Below are 17,897 nucleotides of genomic sequence, written 5' to 3'. Positions count from 1 at the left end.
TCAGAGCTCTCCTCCAGCCCTCATTTGCATACGGCTGAGGCAATAGTTACACAGCACTAACGGCTTCATCCTATAGGAGGATATAGGGTGAGACTATGGGGTCTATGGGGTCTTATAGGGTTTTATGGGGTGTATGGGGTCTTATGGGGTCTTATGGGGTCTCTATGGGGTCTCTATGGGGTCTATGGGGTCTTATTGGGTCTTATGGGGTCCTATGGGGTCCTATGGGGTCTTATGGGGTCCTATGGGGTCTTATAGGGTCCTATGGGGTCCTATGGGGTCTATGGGGTCTTATGGGGTCTTATGGAGTTCTATGGGGTCCTATTGCTTCCTATTGATTCCTATGGGGTTTATGGGGTCCTATGGGGTCTTATGGGGTCCTATGGGGCTTATGGGGTCCTATAGGGTCCTATGGGGTATCTTCTTCCTTTCCTATGGGAAGGGGAAGGGGAGGGGGAAGAGGAAAAGGAATAAGCCCATTTCCTTTCCAGCCACAACGCTACCCTGGAGGTGAAATCCAATGGGCGATGTACTGGCTGGATCCCAAGCGTTATCCGGATCGAGAAGCTCGCGTCTTCGCTCAAAGCCTCCACGAGCATCAAGCCATAATGAGCCTGGCTTTAATCAGGATCAAACCCGGAGCGCTCCGGGTTCCCCACTGGCATTTTAATGCCAACGTCCATGGCTACGTGGTGCAGGTAGGCCGCAGCCTTTGGTTTTGCTTCCACTTCCTCTTTCTCTCTTCCACCTTTAAGAATATCCTTCCTTTTCCTCTATGGCTTCATTTAACCCTTATTCCCCTACCTTGTAATCCATTTACCTCGCGGGTTTACCCTAAAACCCTATAGGATTTCCCCTATATTCTATAGGGCATGGCATGGACCTTCCATGGCATTACCCTTCCAGGACCTTAATAGACCCCATAAGACCCCATAGACCCCATAAGACCCCATTAGACCCCATTCTTCCCCTTCCAGGACCTTAATACCCCCATATAATCCCATATTCCCCTTCCAGGACCCTTCCTTTAACCTTCCAGGACCTTTCTATCCCCCTTAGGTTCCCCTCCGGCACCATTTAATGGCGGAGTTTTCCACTGGGCTCCGTATCGACCTGCCAGGACCTGGATGGAACCAATGAATCTCATTTACATCCAGTCACTCCTTCAGGTAACGCCTTTAAGCTGCCAGGACCTTGGAGGGGTCGGTTGCCAAATAGTGAGCCAATGGAATGCATAGGTGCCAAATAAGGAGTCATTGGTTTTCATAGGGGCCCATTGTTGCCAAATAGTGAGCCAATAAAAGACATAGGAAACCAGCGTTGCCAAATAGTGATCCATTAGGTTACACTGGAAAGCGTAGTTGCCAAATAGTGATCCGTTGGATTACATAGAGCCCCATAGCTGCCAAATAGTGATCCATAGAGTCCCATAGGACCCCATAGCTGCCAAATAGTCATCCATATTCCCCCGTAGAGCCCCATAGAACCCCATAGAGCCCCATAGAACCCCATAGAGCCCCATAACCCCCCATAGGACCCCATAGAGTCCCATAGCCACCGCATAGGACCCTATAGACCCCCATAGAGCCCCATAGAGCCCCATAGGGATCCATTAGACCCCATAGCCCCCCCATAGGACCCCCATAGAGCCCCATAGCTGACAAATAGTGACCCATAGAGCCCCATAGGACCCCATAGACTCCCATAGCCACCCCATAGGACCCTATAGAGCCCCATAGGACCCCATAACCCTCCACTGGACCCCATAGAGCCCCATAGCTGCCAAATACAGACCCATTAGACCCCATAGAGGCCAATGGGCCCCATAGAGCCCCATAGACCCCATAACCCCCCATAGAACCCCATAGAGCCCCATAGCTGTCAAATAGCGATCCATTAGCCCCCATAGCTGCCAAATAGTGATCCATTGGACCCCATAGGACCCCTACGACCCTCATAGACCCCCCATAGGACCCCCATAGAGCCCCATAGAGCCCCATAGACCCCCATAGGACCCCATAGACCCCCATATAAACCTATATAACCCTATATGATCCTATATATAACTCATTGCAGCACCCCGATCCTCTCACCATAGCCACCCTAAGGATCTTCCCTAATGAACTTGGCCAACCCCATTATCATCTTAACGCTAACGAGCTGGCTTACATCCTCCAAGGCTGTGGCAAGGTAAGGCCCTATATTATATATAGGGGATATAGGGGGGTGGGATGCAAATGAGGCTTAATGAGCTCATGAATATGCGAATGCAGGCCGGCCTGGTGTTGGAGAATGGGGAGAGCCTGAGCTTCGAGGTGGAAGTGGGGGACGTCCTATTCTTCCCTATGGGGAGCCAGCATTACTTGAAGAGCGGGTGCCCCGACGGGATCCTATTGGTGCTGGGTTATAGCACTGGGAATATGGTGGGTCTATGGGGTATATATGGGGTTCTATGGGGGTCTATGGGGTCTATAGGGGTCTATGGGGCTCTATGGGTGGCTATGGGGTCTATATGGGGTCCTATTGGATCCAATTGGGTCCTATGGGGTTCTATGGGGTCCTATTGGGTTCTATGGGGCTCTATGGAGCCTTATGGGGTCTATGGGGGTCTATGGGGCTCTATGGGGTCCTATGGGGGTCTATGGGGCTCTATGGGGGGTCTATAGGGGTCTATGGGTCACTATTTGGCAGCTATGGGGTCTATGGGGGTCTATGGGGCTCTATGGGGGGTCTATAGGGGTCTATGGGTCACTATTTGGCAGCTATGGGGTCTATATGGGGCTCTATGGGGTCCTATGGGGGTCTGTGGGGGTTTATGGGGTGTCTATGGGGCTCTATGGCGTTCTATGGTGGTCTGTGGGGCTCTATGGGGTTCTATGGAGCTCTATGGAGCCTTATGGGGTCTATGGGGCTCTATGGGGTCCTATGGGGGTCTATGGGGGGCTATAGGGCTCTATGGGGTGCTATGGGGTTTCTATGGGGTTTATGGGGTCTCTATGGGGCTCTATGGGTTAACAATTTGGCATCCCTGGCCCTCCATTCATTCGAATGGATCCCTATTTGGCAACTATGGGCCTCCGTTCATTCCTATGGGGCTCCATTCATTCATATGGCTCACTATTTGGCAGCTATCTGGCCCACCATTCACCTTAATAGCTCCCTATTTGGCACCTATGGGCCTCCATTCATTCCCATGGCTCACTGTTTGGCAGCTCAGAGCCTCCATTCATTTTAATGGCTCACTATTTGGCACCTATAGGAACTCCAAACCCAGCGCCTCAATCGCTACTTCCGGTCTCTCCCGGCCGCCATCTTGGCTCGCCTCTTCAGTACGGATCTAGAAAAGACCCGGATGTTGCTCCGGGATTAATTAAAGCTCATTAATTAACGCTTGTAACTCATTAAACAGATGGCAACGCATTGATTGTATTGAGACGGTCCTCCAGGGCCATAGAGTTGGACGGGCTAGAAGAGACTTCCGGGTTTAGAGAGGCATAAAGGGACTTCCGGGTTCCGAACGCTTCCGAACGCATCCGAAGGTTTCCGAAGCCCGAAGAAACCCGGAAGTCGAGCGGAGCGGCTCCGAACTTGACCCGAGCGGCTCCGAGCGCTTCCGAGTGCACCCGAGTGGTTCTGAAGTCGATCCGAGCGCTTCCGAAAGGTTCCGAACGGTTCCGAAGCGTGAAGGAACAAGGAAGTCGCTCGTAGCGATCCCGACTGTCTCCGAACTGGACCCGAGTGTTTCCGAGCGTCTCCAAAGTCGACCGGAGCGCTTCCGAACGGTTCCGAATGGTTCCGAAAGGGTCCGAAGCCCGAAGAGACACGGAAATTGCTCGTAGCGATCCCGAATGGCTCCGAAGTGGACCCGAAGGGCTCCGAGCGTTTCCGAGCTCCTCCGAAGTGAACCCGAGAGCTTCCGAAAGGATCCGAATGGTTCCAAAGCCTGAAGAAACCCGGAAGTCGCTCGTAGCGACCCCAAACGGCTCCGAACGGCTCCGAACTGGACCCGAAAGTTTCTGAATGTTTCCGAAGTTGACCCGAGCGCTTCCGAACGGAACCGAAGCGCGAAAAACCCGGAAATCGCTCGTAGCGATCCCGAAATAGACCCGAGCGTTTCCGAAAGGTTCCGAACAGCTCCGAACCCGACCGGAAGCCACCTGTAGCAACCCGGAAGTCAACCGGAAGTCGCTGGGAGCGGTTCCGAACCCGACCCCAGCGGTTCCGAAGAATTCCGAAGGTGAAATCGAAGGAACCCGGAAGTAAACCGGAACTCGCTCCGAAAAGACCCGAGCGCTTCCGAATGGAGACGAAGTGGATCTCGGAGCAACCCGGAAGTTAACCGGAAGTCGCTTCAGAACGACCCGAGCGCTTCCGAATACTTCCGAAGAGAGCCGAACCGGAACGGAAGTGGCCAGACCAACCCGGAAGTAAACCGGAAGGCCCTTCAGAAGGCTCCTCCGGCAGCCGAACCGGCTCCGAACACCAGCCGAACTTCGGCTTTTTTCGGCTTTTTTCGGCTCTTTTCGGTTCCGGTACCGGGGATGGAGAAACAAGGGCGGGTGGATTGTCCGGCGTTACCGCCCGGGTGGAAGAAGGAAGAAGTGATACGGAAATCGGGGCTGAGCGCCGGGAAAAGCGACGTCTATTACTTCAGGTAACGGGGACCGGCCCACCGTTCCCTGGTGGCAAAGTCTCATCTTTTGTTGGCTCTGTGCTCCTCCCCTGGCTTTCTGCAAGGCTGCCATTTGCTGGAAGGCTGCTTCCATCAGCTTCTGACAGAAAGGAGACAAGAAATGCATGAAGAGCATCTCTTTGGAGGAGGATCTGAGCACAGCCAACCACAAGCTTCTGGTCAAGAGCAGTTTCTTCAGTTTACCGTTCCACTGCTACAGTGTTGTGCCACTTCTGCAGTGTCCTTTCCTCTCTCCTGCATCACACACCCTGCCCTTCCCTTCACGCGGCCCTATTTAGAGGCAGGTACCCACACCACAGCTCACAAGAGCTTCCTACCCACAGAGGCTTTCTCTTGCTTGGCCTCCACGCCTCACCTTGGCCTCAAGACTACTAAGCTGCAAGGCCTCTTGGCCAGGCTCTGGGCCTCCCTCCAGGCTGTTTTACCTTAAGGCCTCTAAGCCTCCTGGGCAACCTCTAAGCCTTTAGGCCTCCCCCTATGCCCCTAGGACAGCTTACAGGCATCTGTGCCTCCAGGTGTGTTCTCCATTACAGCTCTAAACCTTCCTTTGTGCCATGAATGCTCATGGACTCGTGGTCTCTTTTTTGGCCTCCCTCTGTGCATCAGGCCCTCAAAACCTCAGTGCTTCCAGTCCAGCCCTTTAGTACCTCGGCTCCAGGCCTACCCTGAAGCTTCAAGGACTTTAGGCTCTACAGGGCTGTTAAGGCCTCTAAGCCCCCTTTTTTTGGCTGTGTCCGATAGAACCACCACTGCCCTTGATGCTCTGTCCCATAACCCCCACAGCTTAGCCCCATAAGCTATGCACCATAAGCTTCTGTTTGCCTACAAGCTATGGCCTCTAAGGTTCCCCATGGGGCTCTACACAACACGGCCAGGGACAGAAATGGGGCTGTTTCTGCCCTTCTTATCACCCGGTCCCTCCCACCGTCTGTCAGGGACAGGAACCCACAGGACCCATAGAGAACCAAAAGAACATCATAGAGAGTCATAGAGCCACATAAGAACAACAGGGAGCAATAGAGACCCATGGGGAGCCAAAGGGAACAAATACAGACTCATATGGGAGCTATACTGACACACTCACACATGTACCTGCAGGGACCCATAGAAGTGCATAGGGGAACATACTGTCCTGTAGCAACCAACTGTGCCCCACAGCCAGTTACGATGATGTTCAGTCACCATGGATCAAGGTTCACGGCACTGTGGGATGGCCTGAGTGGCCAACTCACACTCTTGGCCACCCTCCATCTCCCGTGGCTCCCACACCAACCCCACAGCACCACCCACACTAAGCCCTGTCCCACAAATGCAGCTGCTGCCGCTCAACAATTCTTATTGGCTGAAAGCAGAAGAGTTGAGAGATCCAAAGGGGTTGTGAGATCAGAGGTTGGGGCTGGAAGGCAGAGCATCTGCAGCTTTCGTTCCTCACTGAGTCCTTTCTATTGGGAAAGGAGATGGAGGGCAGGGATGTGGGGTAGGAACCCACCTTGATGATGATGTCACGGCTCCGTGCCTGCAGCTTGTTACCCTGGGACTCAGCCATGTCAGCACGTTCCTCTGCCTCATCCAGCATGTGCTGTGCCCTGGGGAACTAGGCCAAGTTGGCCTGCTTGTCCTGTGGCTTAGCCCCGGTCCCCACCCCAGTCTCCCCCCCAAACACCCACCCAACTCATCCCCGCAGCTCCTCCCTCCCCCCTACCAGCCTCGAGTCGGGCAGAAAGTCATCGACATCTCTTCATTGAATGATCAATCCCTAAATAAAAACCCTCTGGTAGACATCAGAGTTTAGGGGTTTTTAGGGTTTATTAGGGTTTTTAATGGTTTTTAGGTTTTTTAGGGGGTTTTAGGGTTTATTAGGGTTTTTTAGGGGTTTTTAGGTGTTTTTAGGGGTTGCCGTGGATTTCCAATTGGTATACGCAGGTGTATTCCGCGTTCCCCCAGTTGCTGCGTACATCCATTTTAATCCTTTTGTAGGACTGAAGGGGCTTCTCCTGCCAATGCAAAGAGGAAAGGCTTCGTTATGGGCCGGAGGGGGACCAGTGCCCCATAGTGCCCCATAGTTCCCACTGTTCTCCCCATACATACCAAAGCATCCCATAGATCTCATAGTGCCCCACAGCTCCCACTGTTCGCCCCACAGTCAATGATTTCCTGGAATTCTGATCCATATTCAATAGTTGTTTAGCATGCAGACCCCTCTCTTGTTATCACCCATCTTATCAGTGTGGGAATCAAATGTTGTTTGTGCCTTTAGAACAAGAGAAGAATCTTTTCTTTCAAGGTTTCAGTATATAAGTGAAGTAGTTTTTTGTTATTTCAAGGTCTCAGTATACAAGTGAAGCAGTTTGTAGTTATTTCAAGGCCTTAGTATACAAGTGAAGCAGTAGCAGAGGAGAGGCTTTGTTATGGGCATGGGAAGCGCCATGGCACAAGTGCTTCCAAAGGCTTGCAAAAGGGACCCCACGGGAGTCGGCCATGTTGGAGAGCAGAGGGTGGGCAGGAAAGCTCTTTCTTCCCATGCCGTGCAGGCAGCCCAGCCTCCCCACTTGCACTTGCCATACCTGAACATGGAAGGTCTGGGCGATCTCTCCGTCCACATCGTAAACAAATGATCCCAGGAGAGTTTCCATTTCGTCCTCATCCACTCCCTCAAAGACAAGAGATGATGGCGGTCACACTTAGGCAGGCCGTGCCATAAAGAACACACTGAGGCCAAAGGTGGGAGCCCTTCCAACCCTCCCTGTGCTCTGGTAGGATTGGAGCACAACGGAGGGCGAACCTGAGTCAGGGCACGTGGAGCAATTGCTCCCAGCTGCTCGGCCACAAAGAGCAGCAGAGGCCTTTGGAGACATGGAACCAGCCGAGGGATTCGGTGCCCTCAGGCAGGATGCCGTGCTCTGCAGCAGCCCACCACTGAAATTTGGGAGCTCCCAACTGTATGGGGTCGTATGGGGCTCTGTTGAGTGTCTACCGTGTGGCTCTATGGTGCTCTATGAGCTCTTGTGTGGCTCTATGGGGTCTTACAGGGCTCTATGCGGCAGTTATGGGGCTCTGTTGGGTGTCTGTAGGGCCCTTATGGGGCCCTGTTGGGTGTCTGTCGGGCACCATGAGGCTCTTTGGTTCTCTATGAGCTTCTTGTGCAGCTCTATGGGGTTTTACGGAGCATTATGGGGCTCTATGGGGTGTCTGTGGGGCTCTATAGGGCTCTTCGGGGTGTCTGTGGGGGTGTGTGTGTGGGTTTATGGGGTCTTATGTTGCGGTTATTGTGTTCTGTTGGTTATCTCTGGGGCTCTATAGGGGTTCAATGGGCTCTTATGGGGCTCTATGGCAAAGCTTTTTCCTCGGGGGCCTCCAGAAGCAGCAGCAGGCAGAGACTTACCAAGATGGCAAAGTCTCTGGGGGCACTGCTGACATCCCCAGAGGGAGACACCGCCTTGGAGACATGCCACATGGTGAAAGCCGTGGGCCAGATGTTCTCCAGCAGCTAGATGACGGCGTGGCCCTGCGAACCTTGGAAAGCCCAGCAGTTGCCAACAGAAATATCAGGCTGAAATGAGAGAGATGCATCCATCAGCGGAGAGGCAAAGAGTCGCCAGAGCTGGATGCTGGGCAAGGAGCACAGAATTTGTCTTCTGTGTGGGCTGCCGTGCTCCCCGTAATGGAACGCTACTCAAGGGACAGGAGGGGAATATGCAAAGGTTCGGACAACAGCTCTGGAGTCAACCGCCTTTCTCTGCTTGCCCAGAGCCGGCGGGGCAGCCCTCCCCAGCATCTGTCAGCCCAGCACCCTCCCAACACTGGTGTCAGTGATGTGGGGAAGAGTGTGGGCTGAGCAGAGCAGCTGGGCCAAAGGAAATGGATGTGCAGCCAGAATGGGGTGAGGATGTGGGGGAGGGAGAATGGGAGGGAAGGGTTGGGGGTAGGAAAGACTGGGAGAAGGATGGGGGGTAGGATGGAGGGAGGAATGGGGAGGATGGGGGGGAAGGATGGTGGAAGAAAGGGGGGAGTAGGATGGGGGGGAGAAGGATGGAAGGAAGGTTGGGGAGGGGGAAAGGATGGGGAGGAGGAAAGGATGGAGGGGGACAGATCGGGGGAAGGAAGGGCTGCGGGATGGAGGGGGAGCCCTTATGGGGCCCTGTGGGGTGTCTGCGGGGGGAGGGGGGCGAAAGCAAGGGGGGGAAGCCCACTGTCAGCACTTCTCCTGCCATACCTGCAAGAGGGTCTCAGGGGACTTTGCGGAGGAAAAGAGGGGAGAAAGCCGGCCTTTCCCACCGTAACTCTTGGTTGTCCTCTCCGCATCAACAGTGGCACCTGAAATAAAGATGGACAGACGTGCACTGGGACAGCCCAGAGACAAGCTGAAGGAGTGAATGCTCATTCCCCAAAGCTCTTGGTGGGGCTCTGGGGTGCAGAATCCCTCCTGCTGTGTATGGGAACCGCTGAGTCCCGGCCTGATGCGCTGATTGAGCACCTGGGGAAATGAGCCGGTCAGCCCTGGGAGCAGAGTTGAAGGGTTTTTAAATTCTCAGAGATGGGGGCTTTAGACGGGATGTGAGGAGGAAATTCTTGAGCCCAGTGGGCGGTGAGGCCCTGCAATGTGCTGCCCAGAGGAGCCATGGATGCCCCATTCCCGGAGGTGTTGGAGACCAGGTTGGATGGGGCCCTGAGCACCTTGATGCAAAGGGTGGCAGTCCTGTCAGTGGCAGGGAGTTGGACTGGGATGGTCTTAAGGTCCCTTCAGACCTCAGCCATCCTAAAGCTCTATGAGATAAGTGTGAGAGGAAGCAGAGCTGGGCAGGTTTTGGGGAGTGCCAGGCGCAAAGCTGATGGTAGTGAAGCTGTCTACATACCCAGGGATTTCAGAGCCCAGTTGGGCATCCAGTAGCTGTTTTCCACGACTCTCTCAATTGCATGCTGTGTCAGCTGCAGAATTTCCTGGCAACAAACAGGGAATGGAGAGACAGCAGTGAGCACAAAGACAGGAGATGGGTGTGGCCCAGCCAGGGCTGGGTGGACGGGGGGAGAGCGGTAGATGTAGTCTACCTTGATTTCGCCCCATCAGGTCCCATGGATTTATGGAGGGCTGGTGGGTGGGGGGTGGGAAATCCAGGGGATCTTTGTATGGATGGAGGATCTCACCCCCATCTCTTTTCTTTCTCATCAGATCCTGTTGAATCCTGCCGTGCTGCTGGACCAGATCCTGGTGCATCTCCTATGTCTGCAGGTGGCTCCTTCCACAACCTGCTGCCAGATCCCGGCCCAGCCTCACACTATGATCCACTGGGTCCCAACAGCCTTGGGCAGCCTCGTGTCACCGTGGGGCTGAGCTCCTCTGGATCCCAGTGCACCCCTTCCCCTTCTAATGCACCTCCCTTCCATGCAGCCCTTAGAGACCCCGGGGGTCCCAGTGTTGTCGCATCACTGGATGCTGGGGATCCGCTCCACATCGCACTGCTGGATCCCAAGGGTCCCCCTGGCAAAACACTGTGGGATCCAGATCACAAGGATCCCCCCCATGGCACCACCTCCAGGGCTCCCAATGATGGAGCACCTCAGGATCCCAGGGGGGACCCCCATAGCAGCCCCTCGCTGGATCCCATCCCTCCCTTTCCACACCACCTCCTTGCCCACTCCTTCCTCCTGACCCCTGCAGCCCAGGCCCAGCTGTTGTGGGTGCTAGGGGGCTCTGAGAAGCCCAACTGCTGTCCACTGCCCAGTCGGCGTTGCTCCACGCCGCCCTCTGGGGGTCCCGGGGGGGGTCTTTGTCCCATCCCTGCCTCCTTCTGACACTGCTTGGCTTCCTTAGCCCAGCACCCAGCTCTGACCCCTCCCTGCGCCTCTTCTTCCTCCTCTGCCTCGGGACCCCCCCCATCGCCCCACTTAACCCCCCATTTGGCCGCCAGCCTCTTCCCCACGTTCTCCAACCCCCCCAAGCTTCTCCTGCCCCACTTAGAGCTGGCGGCCGGAGGAGGGGATGAAGGGCAGCGGGGCAGCTGTTGGCTCCGGGCTTTTGTGGTGGGGTTGGCAGCTTGGGGGGGTCCTCCCGGTGTTTTCTGCCGGGCTCTGGTGGCCTTATCTAAACACTTGGGGGGCAGCGGGACCACCCCCGTCGAGTTGGTCGCAGCCGCCACCTCTTTGCTGCTGTGCTGCCCCCATTTCGTCCCCCAGATCTTAGAGGCCACAGGGGGGGCAGGGGGCTATGGGCGCCTCTTTGAGGCAGGGGGTGCTGGGGGCGCCCCCCCCCCCCCCAAAACGAGGCTGCCAGATGAGTCACTTGACCCCTCTCCATGGGTTCATGGAGTATGGGTCCCTTGACCACACTCCGTATCCACCCTCCAACCCTTTGTCCCCCCATCCCCAAACCCCCAACCCATTGCCCCCCCCACCCCCAACCCCCCATCCCACTCCCAACCCCCCACCACCTGACCCCCAATTCCCCCCCTCCAACTCACCCCTTTCCAGAGATGCTGCTAATAGTCCTGTAGGAAAATCGTCTGGGGGGTGGGGAGGGGTGGGTACAGTTTAGAGGTGGGGGAGTCACAGGGAGCCCCCCACAGTGCCATGGCCCACTCCCACCCCCGCCTCCCCACCATGAACCCAACCCCCCACTTCAGACCCCACAACATTTCTCCATCCCCAACAGTAATACCCCCCCATAGCAATCCCCCACCCCATAACCCCCCCACCTGGCAATGGGGGCAGCAGCTCCCCTGCTTACAACACCCCACTATCCCCTCCAGACCCCCCCTCAGCCCCCCCATCTCTACCACAACCCCCACACTGCCCCCCCCCCCCCCCCCCCCGGGCCCCTTCCCGACCCACCATGTCCCCCCCCCTCACCTGACACTGGGGGCAGCATTTCCCCAACATCCGGTACCTCCCCAGCAGGTATTGCCCCATGGCCCGGCTGATCCGTTCCTGCCGTTCCCTTCTCTCTTCCAATTCTGACTGAAATTTCAGGACTAGCGTTTCACCCACTCTGCTATGGAAGGGGAAAAGGGAGGGGGAAATGAAAGGGGAAGCGAGGGAGAGCCTTCTAGCCCCACGTGCCCCTATAACCCCTGGAGCCCCCCACAGCCCAGCATCAGCCCTCTCGCCCCTCCACAGTCATCTATATTCTCCCCAGAGCCCCCGCTGTCCCATATAGCCCTAGACCACATCAAAAGTCCCAGACAACTCTCTAGAACCCCAGACCCCTCCTATGGCCACTAGGAAGCTCCCCATAGCCCCACATACACCTACATCTACCCCTACACTCCCCCTAGCACCTTACAGCCCCATATCCTCCTACAAACCCCGCACAGCCCTATAGCCCTCTACAGCCCAAACAGTGCTCCCTAGAGACCCACAGCTCTCCCGATAACCCCCTCACACCTTTCTACATTCCCACTTCACCTACCTACATCCCCATATCCCCCTACAGCCACCGGCAGACCCCACATTCCCCTCACAGCCACCCATTTCCTCCTATCCCTCGGGATCCCCACACAGCCCACTACAACCCCATCTCCCCCACTGTTCACCCCTACATCCATCCCACTGCCCCCCACAGCCCCACATTACCCTAGGCCCTCCCTACAGCCCCATAGGACCTACAGCCCCCCCACGGCCACACATTACCCCACAGCCCCCTCAACTCCCCCATCCCCCCCACTCCTCCCCCACTGCCCCCTACACCCACAGCCCACCTCAGCTTCCTCTCCCCGGCCCCGGCCCGGCCCCGTTCTCCCGCACACCTCCGGCGCCACCGTCCTCAGCACCGCTCCCGTCGTGCCGCGGTTCCGTCTCGGTGCTGCCCGGACAGCTCCAGCACTCAGCGGCTGCACCGGCGCTGCCGTGCAGGGCGGCCCGGGCTGCGGCAGCGGCTTCAGCCGAACGAAGGGAGAGCCGGGAGGCCCCGAGACACAAGATGGCGGCCGCTCCCGCGCGCGGAGCCTCAGCCAATCGGAGCCGGCGGCGCTGCCGCTGGCCAATGAGACGGCGACACGCGTCGGCGGCGCACCCGCTGACCAATGACAGGCCGGCATGGGCGGGCCGGAGCTGCCGCTGGCCAATGAGTGGCCGGCCCGGCCGGGATGAGCAGCTGACCAACGATCCGTTGGCCCCTGCTGCTGCCATCTCCTCAGTGGGAGACCCCGTTCCTTCGTTGCTGGGTGGCAGCGACGTGGATGTGAGGACAGGCGGCTCCTCGGGCAGGCTGGGCTCCACACGAGATGCTGCTGCCGCCATCTTGTCAGTGGGAGACCCCGCTTTTTCCCTTCTGGGTGGCAGCGATCCAGATGTGTTGTGGGAGGACTCCTCGGGCAGGATGCTCTCGCCATGAGATGTTTCTGCTGCCATTTCCTTGGCTTGCTTCCCGCGCTCTCCCTGCTGCGGCAGTTGATGTTGCTGCAGCCCCTTCGCTGTGTCTGCTGCGCTCTGTGAGGAAAAGTTGGGGATGGGAGTTATAAGGGGAGGGGCACTGCTCACATTCCCTGTGAGCGCCCCCTCCCCCGACTCCATCCCATAACCCGTGGTAAACCACCCCAAATGGCGGCCCCACTGCTGTGCCTGGGGGCAGGAGCACAGGAGAGGCCCCTTCCGTGGGGACAGAGCCCTGTCCCCTATCCCAGCACGCAGCCCCGAGCTGGGAGGGGTTACTGAGCTGGGTGGTCAGATGGGCAGCAGCCCATCACAGACCACACGCAGGGTCCTGCTTGCAAAGTACGCCACGGAAGCGTACATTGGCTGGGGCAGCACCCGCAGCAGGAGCCGATAGAGCAGCTCCTGGTCATAGTGCTGGGCGTAAAATAGGGCAGAGCCCAGCACAGCAATGAGCAGCAGCTGGAGGCAGACGAAGATGAGGCAGATGGTCCTGTGGGGTGAAAGAGGGTTGGGAATGAGGCGTCCCTGCCCCATGGCAGCACAGCCCCATATGGTGCCAAAGGGGCTGAAGAGGGGTCCAGGCCATCAGCACATTGATGGGAACCCGGCTGCTGTTGGCAAAGAGCAATGAGGGGATACTCACTGCATCCAGAAGGAGAACCCACGTCTCCTCGCCCGCTCCTTCTTCTCCTGTAGGTGAAGATGGGGCAGAGATGGAGGTCAGGGTCTGCTGCACAGCAGGGGGTTCATGCAGGACTCGGGAGCCCAGCAGCACAACAGTGCTGGAAGGAGCCCTGTCCTCAAGGAGACCCCATTGCATGGGGAGACCACTGTTGGATGGGGAGACCCCTGTTGGATGGGGTGAGGGTGCTGTGTGTTCTGCCCCTTACCAGCTGTGCCTCCACCAGCTCCGGCAGCACAGCCCCAGGCTCACACTCCACCTCCAGCTCCATCTGATGCTGTTGCCTGTGTTGAACAAGGCTTGGTTGGAGTCTATCACCACGGGGGGCTCCCCAGCACTGTGTGCCCACCCCCCAGGGCTGGGATGGGGCTGCTCTGCCACACCGTGCAGTAACCAGAGCCCTATCTCCAGCAGCACTGCAGTCCCATTGCTGCCCCAGGTGTGTCAGAGACCCCCGTGTGCAGGCGTGGGGTGCAGGGTCCCATGGGTGGGTCCCACTCACCACACCCACTCACCAGGCACCCTCCAGCTCCAGCTCCTCCCGCTCCTCTCGCAGGCGCTGTTTCTCCCTGTGCAGCACCTGGAAGACAAAAACATGAGCTCCAGGTCCACAACATGGGGGTGAGCAGCCCCCCACCCCTTCCCTCAACCCACCACACTACCTCGATCTCCTCTGTCTCAGCCTTCAGCTGCTCTTCCAGCTGGGCAATGAGCTGCTTCTCCTGCAAGACAAAGCGTGTACCACCAGGGGTGGCTGCGTTGGGTCCCATGGACCCGAGGGATTGGGACCGAGGTCCTCCTGCACAGCCAGAGGCGTGAGGATGCCGAGCTGTGAGGACGAGCCCTCACTGCCCCCTACCTGCTCCAGCTCCTCTTTACGGGCAGCCATTCTTTCAGCCCTTATTTGCTGGGCATTCTGTGGGAAAGCAGAAGAGCATCGACCGTCAGGGCACTGGTGCTCCCATGGGGCTCCGTCCCTTCCTGCCTCCTCCATCGGGGCAAGCAGGGCCTGCAGGGCTGGAGCTGCAGACCCACACGAGGGCACTTCTCCCACCCCACACCACACAGCAGCATCTCCTCACCTTCAATAAAGACTCCCTGGCCGTGGCCGTGCGGTTCTCCATGAGCTGCTCATGAGCCTGTGGGAGGGGAAGGGAGCAGCGTTGTCCCCCGGCCCTCTGCTGCCATGCCATGGGCAGGGTGCCCTTCAGCCGGCAGCTCGGCCCTTGTGTGCCCGTCCATTAGGTGCTCACCTGCTCCAGCTCCTGCAGCAGCTCCACTTGCTGCATGCTGTTAATGTTCCGCTGGCAAACTGGGCCCGCATTGCTGTACCACTCACACAGCTGCTTGCAGGACCCGCACCGCTTGCGGAATGGGGCCGGCTGGTGCCCATTGGCAACGGTGCCGTGTGCTGGCTGTGGATCCCCACACCTTTGCTGGTGCCATCTGGACTCCTGGGAGCCACAGCCTGTTGCGGGGCCGTCCTCCCACCAGCTCATCTTGGTGCGCATCACACACGCAGGTTGCTCCTTGTTGGCAACAGCCACATGGGAACTCATCCCTTCCAAATGCTTCCAGTCGTTCGCCAGAAGCTCCTCCTGGATGTGGCACCCACCGCCCTGCAGCCGCTCTGATGCGGCTCCTGGGTTCCATGTCACACAGCAGCCTATTCGACGCAATGGAATGCAGGCGGTGATGGCTGCTGCCCATTCTGAGCCCGCCTGCTGCCTGCCCTGCCTGCAGGAGCCCAGCTCTGCTCTTTTCAGGCTGATGCTCACCCCTTGTGTGCCATGGCCCCCACCAGTGGGGATGGAGGTGGCCTCCTCAGGCAGGCTGGCCTCAGGATGAGATGCTGAGCCCGCTGCCCTTCTCAGCATCTTCCTGCATGGGCCTGAACCTCTTGACCGCTGCCATCTCTAATGATGAGCATCTCGATTGCTGCAGCTCTCACTGGTGCTCATTGGGCACCCAGGGCAGGTCGGCCTCAGAGCTCAATGAGGATCAAGGGGCAGGCTTGGCTTTCTTTGACACGGGACTTGTTTTCAGCCAAAATAAGCTTAGAAAACTGCAGGCTCCCACCCCTGAGACCCCACAGTGCAGAGGAGAAACAACCTGCAGTGCCCTGGGCAAGTGCTGTGAGCTGTCAAAGCTCTTTAGTGGGGGCATAGGGCCCATTGGAACCAACCCATTCGTTGTGAGCATTGAACACATTGAGTATTGAAGTTCAGCTTGGATCTGCTCAGGCTCCCATTCCTGTCCTTCCAGTGAAGTGAAACCCTCCAGGCAGCATCTGGTTGGTCCATCCAGTGGCAGAGAGAAAATCCTCCTGTGGCACCTGTTAGGAACTGTTTGTGCTTTGAGTTTTCCTTTCTAGGTGAGGCCGGACACGTCGAACCACCAGGAGAAGCCATGAAGCGTCATAAACAGCACAGCTGGTTATTGGGATCCTGGAAAGAAAGAATGCACCTTTCTGCATTCTGGGATAAATAGTGATATTCGGGTGAAAACTGTCTAAATCTTGACATAAATAGATATTGAATGCTGAAATCATTGCATTTTTGAGACAAAAATCTTATACTGGGGAGAAAGAATCATATTGTGCTAAGAAGAGTGATTTTTTGTAGAAAATTTCTTCTTTTGGAGATGAAAAGCAGTGTTTTTGGAAGAAAATGTCTTTTTGTCGGGATCAAGTATGACACTATAGTGAGATCATCGGCCTTTGTCCTGGAAGGGCTTCCCTGGCCTGCAGGCATTTGAGCTGGCAGTGCCCCCCAGAGCAGACAGCTGGCTTTTAGCCTGGCAGTGCCCATCTAACCACATTACCAGCTTCAGGCCTGGCAAGGTCCCCCCCGACTGCGTGGCCGGCTTTTGGCCTCACAGGCCCAGCAGGTCAGTCAGCCATTTTGTTGCCTGGCAGTGAGCCCCGGGCAGGCTGGATGTTGGCCTGGTAGGACTCCCCAGGCTGGCCAGTCAGCTTTTGGCGTTCCAGTGTTTGCCAGCCGGCGGCAGGCTCTTGGCCTGGCAGGGCTTCCCAGGCCTGCAGGCTTCTGGCCTGGCAGGGATCCCCAAGCCGGCCTTTGGCCTGGCAGGCGCCCCGCAACCATCCGACCAGACGGCTTTCTCCTTCGGGCCTTCCTTGCCATCTGGCTTTTGGCCTGGCCTGGACCCCATGTGCCGGCAGGGGTTCTAGAGGTTATGGGATGGGTTTGGGGTTGGGATGGGTTATGGGATGGTGTTGGGGTGGTTTACACGGGTTATGGGATGGAGTCGGGGGGGGGGGGGACACAAAGGGAATGTGCGCAGTCCCCCTCCCATTTTAACCCAAGGACCATTGTCTTCTGGCTCCCGTGCCGTGCCCTGTCCTACAGCCCCCTCCTCGTGCCATGTGGAACGCCAGTGCCAGCAGTGCCAGCAGTGTGGCCACCATGTTAGAACCCTGGCCATGTCACAGCAGTCACCTTGGTCACCGCTGCCCCACGCAACGCACTCACCTCTGAGAGCTCTGGCCATTAACAGCCATGTGGGGAGCTAAGAGAGCGAGGCTGGAGGATTCCCAGGATTTAGGTGGGAAGATGTAGCTGGGGACAGCAGGGTCGAAGAGGAGGAGGAGGGGGCCCGCCAGGACCATCAGGCGGCAGACAGGCAAGAGAGCCCGTTCCCGTCACGGCTGGACCAGCCGTGTGACCCCCTCCATGGAGCCCATGGAGGTGGATCCACCTCCTGATGAACCCTTAATAAGCCCTCCAGCCCCTAACAGAGCCCATAACAAAGCCTCTCCTCTTTGCATTGGCAGGAGAAGCCCCTTCAATCCTACCAAAGGATCAAACTGGATGTGTGGAGCAACTGGGGGTACGCGGAATACACCTGCGTGTACCGAGTGGAAATCCACGGCAACGCCTAAAAACCTCTAAAAACACCTAAAAACCCCTAAAAAGCCCTAATAAACCCTAAAAACCCCTAAAAAAATCTAAAAACCATTAAAAACCCTAATAAACCCTAAAACCCCCTAAACTCTGATGTCTACCAGAGGGTTTTAATTAGGGATTGATCATTCAATGAAGAGATGTTGATAACTTTCTGCCCGCCTCGAGGCTGGTTGGGGGGAGGGAGGAGCTGCGGGGATGAGTTGGGTGGGTGTTTGGGGGGAGACCGGGG

At 57.1% G+C, this 17,897-nt stretch overlaps 4 protein-coding genes across 11 annotated transcripts in view; 1 reads left to right on the top strand and 3 right to left on the bottom strand.

Moving 5' to 3' along the window:
* Positions 1–366: 366 nt before the first annotated feature.
* On the top strand, positions 367–3,370 carry LOC146756584 (uncharacterized). Its single transcript, XM_085524235.1, has 5 exons — positions 367–715; positions 1,040–1,169; positions 2,077–2,190; positions 2,274–2,423; positions 3,260–3,370. Exons 1-5 carry the CDS (start codon positions 435–437, stop codon positions 3,368–3,370), a joined length of 786 nt encoding a protein of 261 aa, XP_085380361.1. The 5' UTR covers positions 367–434.
* A 3,110-nt stretch (positions 3,371–6,480) lies between these two features.
* Positions 6,481–17,897, bottom strand: part of LOC146756580 (uncharacterized) — a 30,066-nt gene continuing 18,649 nt past the window's right edge. For 3 of the 8 annotated variants that reach the window (XM_085524034.1, XM_085524032.1, XM_085524035.1), the window contains 4 exons: positions 11,574–11,678; positions 11,149–11,190; positions 8,076–8,243; positions 6,481–7,344 (listed from right to left, as the gene is read on the bottom strand). In XM_085524034.1, coding sequence (XP_085380160.1) covers positions 7,053–7,344; positions 8,076–8,243; positions 11,149–11,190; positions 11,574–11,678 — 607 coding nt within the window. In that variant the 3' untranslated portion in view covers positions 6,481–7,052. Of the gene's footprint in view, positions 7,345–8,075; positions 8,244–8,906; positions 9,008–9,546; positions 9,632–11,148; positions 11,191–11,536; positions 11,679–17,897 lie in introns of those variants that run through there. The other 5 variants (XR_014937248.1, XR_014937249.1, XM_085524033.1 and 2 more) reach the window with 5 other exon arrangements.
* Positions 13,349–14,585, bottom strand: LOC146756583 (uncharacterized). The gene is made up of 5 exons (XM_085524110.1): positions 14,405–14,585; positions 14,258–14,322; positions 13,951–14,026; positions 13,704–13,750; positions 13,349–13,550 (listed from the first exon to the last, which is right to left on the bottom strand). The coding sequence occupies exons 1-5, from the start codon at positions 14,510–14,512 to the stop codon at positions 13,349–13,351; spliced, it is 498 nt and encodes a 165-aa protein (XP_085380236.1). The 5' UTR covers positions 14,513–14,585.
* LOC146756582 (uncharacterized) lies at positions 14,643–15,619 on the bottom strand. The gene is made up of 2 exons (XM_085524059.1): positions 14,996–15,619; positions 14,643–14,881 (listed from the first exon to the last, which is right to left on the bottom strand). Exons 1-2 carry the CDS (start codon positions 15,617–15,619, stop codon positions 14,687–14,689), a joined length of 819 nt encoding a protein of 272 aa, XP_085380185.1. The 3' UTR covers positions 14,643–14,686.

This window comes from Coturnix japonica, chromosome 26 (genome assembly GCF_054131305.1).
Source record: "Coturnix japonica strain WE chromosome 26, WE-NBRP24, whole genome shotgun sequence".
In the NCBI taxonomy this organism is placed as follows: domain Eukaryota; kingdom Metazoa; phylum Chordata; class Aves; order Galliformes; family Phasianidae; genus Coturnix; species Coturnix japonica.
The sequence above is the reverse complement of the archived record's forward strand: the minus strand, read 5'-3'. Positions and strand labels throughout refer to the sequence as shown.